Raw genomic sequence first — 5,075 nt, forward strand, 5'->3', positions numbered from 1 at the left:
CCTACAATGACCTTGCATTGGTCAAAGGTTACCCCATAACTCTTTCCGACTTCCAGGTTTGCCAGGTGAATTCTCAGAAGTGTCTCAAGAATGTATTCATGTCCTGATTGTATAGTTAATAATAAAAAGATTGAGGGAGGGCTTGGGCCTGGGTCTGGGGACTGGAGTTGGTGGAACACAGATCTCCAAAGTCAAGTCTCATTTTCAGAGTCTGGCAGACAGGGCTCTGAGGAACTGGAATTACGGAGAACAGAATCCAGGCTCCTTGAAGGTGGGGAGAGGGGCCTGGCAAGAAATGGCATGATGTGTCAGATGGTGCTTCAGTTTTCTGCCACAAGAGACCTTCCATATTCCTTAGCACAGTAGGCACAGAACATCTGATATCCTGCTAGACAGTGCAACCAACAGTCAGAAAGTAGCAGACAAGTCCACCATACCTCGGTCCATGGCCAAAGCCAGAAAATTAAACAAACGATGACCTCAAAGCAGTACTTCTCCAATTCAGTGAGGATGAGAGCTTGTTAAACATTTAGATTCCGGGTCCCACCCAGAAGTTCCAGTGTGGGTCTTGGCAGAGCCCAGAATCTACATTTATGATGCAGGGCCATGCTTGAGAAACACAGTCCCCGGGCCTATACTCTGAGTCCTTTGAAGGCAGAAAGTGTCTCCTTTATCCCTAGTTCCCTCCCCATACCTGGCACATAGTGAGACCAGAAAATTGTCCATTGAATTGTTTAAAACGAGTCCTCTAAAAAAATGTCTGCTTTGTATGCAGTCAGCTCAAGTCTGTGGCCTTTCTGCACATGCAGACTTCATTTTAACAAGGGAGATTAGCTAAGAAAAAGGAATTCAAGGTCAGCAGAGACTACTTGATAACCACAAGGTCGAATAATTCATTAACATGAAGAAATAAGTGCAAATTCATTGGCTACTAATAAATTTAATTCTAATATCCATAAGCCCCATAGGAAACTAGAATGAGGCTGTTGCTTGGTAAACAAGAAGTCAGAGTAAATGGAATTTAATGACTTTTAGGCTTAAGTTGTTAAAGTGTGACATACGTTGTGAGCTAATGAAAGCATTGTATACATTGAAAGCTATGGACTTCGCAGCAACTTGGATGGATTTGGAGTCGATCATACGCAGTGATCTATCACAGAAACAAAGAACAGAATTCCATATGTTCTCACTCATAAGTGGACCCTGAATAATTATAATACTATAAGAAAGGGATTGGCAGTAGTAGAAACTGTCAGGAGAGGAGGGTGGTACTGGCTGTTGAGGGAAACTGCTAGGGTAGGGAGGAGCATACCTCATCAACAAGGGTACCTGCATAATCAATGTTTGTATACCTAACCCTGGATTGTACCCCACATCTTTATAATTAAAAAAAAGTAAGGTATTATTAGCATCATCATTTTAGAAAATATGTTGCAAGCAGTACACACAGGGGTAATGCAGACAGAACAGGGTTCTACCTCTATGTACAAAACTTAGACCAGCCACTGCACTTCCCTGAGCCTCGGTTTCCTTCTCTGTAAAAGAAAAATAATCATAGTACTGCCTTTTTTATTTTTTGTGGAAATTAAATGAGACTACGTATGCAAAGTTTTGACACAGTATCCTACACTTAATTAGTACTCAATAAATGTTTGCTAATGGTATGAGGAGGACCCCAAAAAACCTGAATTATCTTTTGGCGAGCGAGTCCATTGTAGTACAGGCTTCCCCCATTAGGTAAGTGTTCTAGGACCCCCCAGTATGCCAGCTAGTATTGCTGCGCAGCACGAATTGTGGAAGAAACGTCCTAAGTTGAGGCAAACAGGTGACTGATTCTTCCACCATGACAACGTACCTGCCCACACTGCACTGAGTGTTCAGCAGTTTTTGACTAAAGTGGCACGAACCCCATGCCCCACCCTCCCCCTGTTCTCCTGATCTTGCCCCCAGCCACTTTTTTTGTTTACCTGGATGGAACAAAAAGTCCTCAAAGGGAAATGTTTTGCCAGTGTGGAAGAGGTAAACAAAAAATAGGGAAGCACTAAACAGCATCAAAATTGACAAGTTCAAAAACTGTTTTGAGCAATGGAAAAAGTGTTTCAGTAGGTGTACTGCCGCAAATGAAGAGTACACTGAGGGTGACTGAAGTTTAAACAGGCAAGAGTAAATACACAATTTTTTTTTTTTTTAGTCAGAATCTCACTGTCACCCAGACTGGAATGCAGTGACACATTCACAGACACCACCACCTTGACCTGCTGGGCTCAGATGATCCTTCCACTTCAGCCTCCTGAGTAGCTGGGACTACAGGTGTGCACCACCATGCCTACCTAATTTTTTGATTTATTATAGAGGTCTCGCCAAGTTGTCCAGGCTGGTCTCGAACCCATGGGCTCAGGCAATCCTCTTGCCTTGGCCTCCCAAAGTGCTGGGATTACAGGCATGAGCCACTGCGCCTGGCTTACAATTTTTTTTTTTGAGTTGGAGTCTCACTCTGTCACCCAGACTGGAGTGCAGTGGCCGCTCCCGCCCCGGCAGCCTCGAGCTGCTGGGCTCCAGCGATCCTTCCGCCACAGCCTTCCGAGTAGCTGGAACTACAGGCCCGCATTACCACACCCGGTTCATTTTGATTTATTGTAGAGATGAGGTCTCGCCAAGTTGTCCAGGTGGGTCTCGAACCTGCGGGCTCAGGCAATCCACTCACCTCAGCCTCCCAAAGGCGTGGGATTACAGGCTGAGCCACAGAGCCCGGCTCTCACAATTTTTTAATACTTGCATTCTGGGTTTTGGGGGGTACCCCCTCGTATTCAGTTCCACTTCTCAAAATCTTATGTCAATGTCACTAGCACAACGAGAAAACAGACCTGGTGGCAGACAGCATGGGCTCGTCTCTATGAGGCAGTTCTAGGGGGTCATTTTACATATTTTAGCCTTAGTACGTGCATTAAAAAAATGCCTACCAAAATTGTTCATTCATTGCTTTCATCCTTTCATTCAACGACACTTATTGGACGCCTACAATATAACTTGGCCCTAATGCTAACCATGCACTGGGAAGCTGGTAAAGAATGAGATATGGCCTCTACGAGCAGGAGCTCACTGTCTGAAGTGTCAAATGAAGTAACTCATGCCAGTTTTCTACAAGTCACTGGCAAAACTCAGAAGCAAGTGCTGGTCTGACTCTTGCTTTCCAGCTCCCATAGACTTCTGTCCCTTTAAGCCCTTCCATCTGGATTGACTGCCTGGAACTCAGGGCTAAGGGAAGCCACCGTAAAAACAAAAAAGCAGCCTTGCCACCAGGCGCGGTGACTCACGCCTGTCATTCCAGTGCTTTGAGAGGCCGAGGCGGGAGGACTATTTGAGGCCAGCAGTTCGAGAAAAGCCTGGGCAACATAGTGAGACCTTCCCCCGTCACTATTAAAGAAAAAAAAAAGCAGCCTTCCTTTCTGGAAGCAACGAAGAACAGGAAAACACCAACCCGGTCTGGATTTGAACTGCGAGTGTCTGCAGTTGGCAGAAAGGGCTGAGCTAAACGCCGCAGCTGACACAGCAGGGCGGGTACCAGCTGAGGGCGGGGAGAAAGCTAGGACTCCAGTTGCGCATGCGCAGAGCCCACCTGGACGGAAACCTTGCGCGAAAGTCGACGACGAAAGACGTAGGAAGGCGGCGAAGAGGACGCCAGCTCCCGGGTCACGTGATGCGGCCGGCGGGTCGTGGGCCCCTCCCTCGCCAAGATGGCGTCCTTGCTGCAGTCGGAGCGAGTTCTCTATCTAGTCCAGGGAGAAAAGAAGGTTCGGGCCCCGCTCTCGCAGCTCTACTTCTGCCGCTACTGTAGCGAGCTGCGGTCGCTGGAATGTGTGTCTCACGAGGTAACGGAGCCATTCCTTCGAGGGCGTGTAGGGCTGGGGGGGTGCGGCGTTCAACCGAGTCACCGCGACGGCGGCGTAGTTCCGCCGCTTGGGGGCGGGCTGGGGCTGTTTTCTGCATCGCTGATTGGTTGGATCATCCGTCGCTCAGCTCTGCTTGCCATGTAATTTGCTTGCAATCTGTCTCTTGCAAAGGAGGGGGCGGGCCTCGGGTGGGGCTGAGCGGATCGTCTGGTACCAAGTGGCTCTAGTCCGCTTGACTTAAGAGACCCTTGGCGTCTCCTGTGGGGCTTGGTCATTGGGTGCATTGGGGAGGAAGGTCTGGGGGTGCTTAGGCCACTTGAGAGGCGAAAAACTGTCTTTCCAGAATTGATTGCGGGTGTGGAGGGAGGCGCCGACCTTTCCCATTCATGGCCTTTCCATTCTGGAAGTTCTACTTTGGCCAGAAACTGGGCCTTCGTCGACTGCCTTGCCCTGGTTCCTCTCTCAGGCCAAGGCCCTCAGCAGGGATGAGGGTGGGGTGGGGTGAGTTAAAAGCGCCTAGAATAGAGGCTGTAATGTAAGTGCTCTGCTCGTCCTTCGCTGGCCCAGGTGGGCGTCCGAAGCAGGTTTGCTCAGAAAGTAGGAGACCCCGGCCAGTAAAAAAAAAAAAAAAATCACCAAATAACAAAGCCCCCACTTATGCAGTACTTGGCACACCTTGTTCTTCATTCAGTAAGCTTTGGGGATTAAAAGGCGAGTGAGACATAAACCCTGCTGTTTATTAAAAACGCTGATGATAGTTATCGTTTATTCAGTAGTTGCCTTGTGCTTTATGTAATCTCTCCAAACCAGTGAAGTGGATACCTATAAAAAAACCTTTTTTTTTTTTTGGCAGATAGACACCGAGTGTTTGCCACAGGTCACACAGCCAGCAATTTGGGGTTGGGAGAGAGGACAGGGATTTGGACCCGAACAGCCCGAATCAGAATTTATTAAAGGTGGCTGGACTGTTGCAGTGCATATAAATACACGTCCTATGCTATAAGCCATCTTACACATCAGTAATAAATATTATTCTATCAGAAATACTTGCCATAATGTTAAGAATAGCTAGGACTACAGGTGCGTGCCACCACACCCAGCTCGTTTTAAAAATATTTTTGTAGACGGGCTCGGTGGCTCAGCCTGTAATCCCGCGCTTTGGGAGACTGAGGTGAGTGGATTGCC

The 5,075-nt window shown here is 47.8% G+C and overlaps 1 protein-coding gene across 6 annotated transcripts in view; it reads left to right on the forward strand.

The window, feature by feature from the left end:
- Positions 1-3,622: 3,622 nt before the first annotated feature.
- Positions 3,623-5,075, forward strand: part of DCTN4 (dynactin subunit 4) — a 43,600-nt gene continuing 42,147 nt past the window's right edge. For 4 of the 6 annotated variants that reach the window (XM_008063745.1, XM_021715347.1, XM_008063746.2 and 1 more), the window contains exon 1: positions 3,623-3,869. In XM_008063745.1, the coding sequence (XP_008061936.1) occupies positions 3,735-3,869 (135 nt within the window). In that variant the 5' untranslated portion in view covers positions 3,623-3,734. The remainder of the gene's footprint in view (positions 3,870-5,075) is intronic. The other 2 variants (XM_008063748.2, XM_008063747.2) reach the window with 2 other exon arrangements.

This window comes from Carlito syrichta, unplaced genomic scaffold (assembly GCF_000164805.1).
Source record: "Carlito syrichta isolate Samal-C Ts95f unplaced genomic scaffold, Tarsius_syrichta-2.0.1 Scaffold307020, whole genome shotgun sequence".
NCBI classification, from domain to species: Eukaryota; Metazoa; Chordata; class Mammalia; order Primates; family Tarsiidae; genus Carlito; species Carlito syrichta.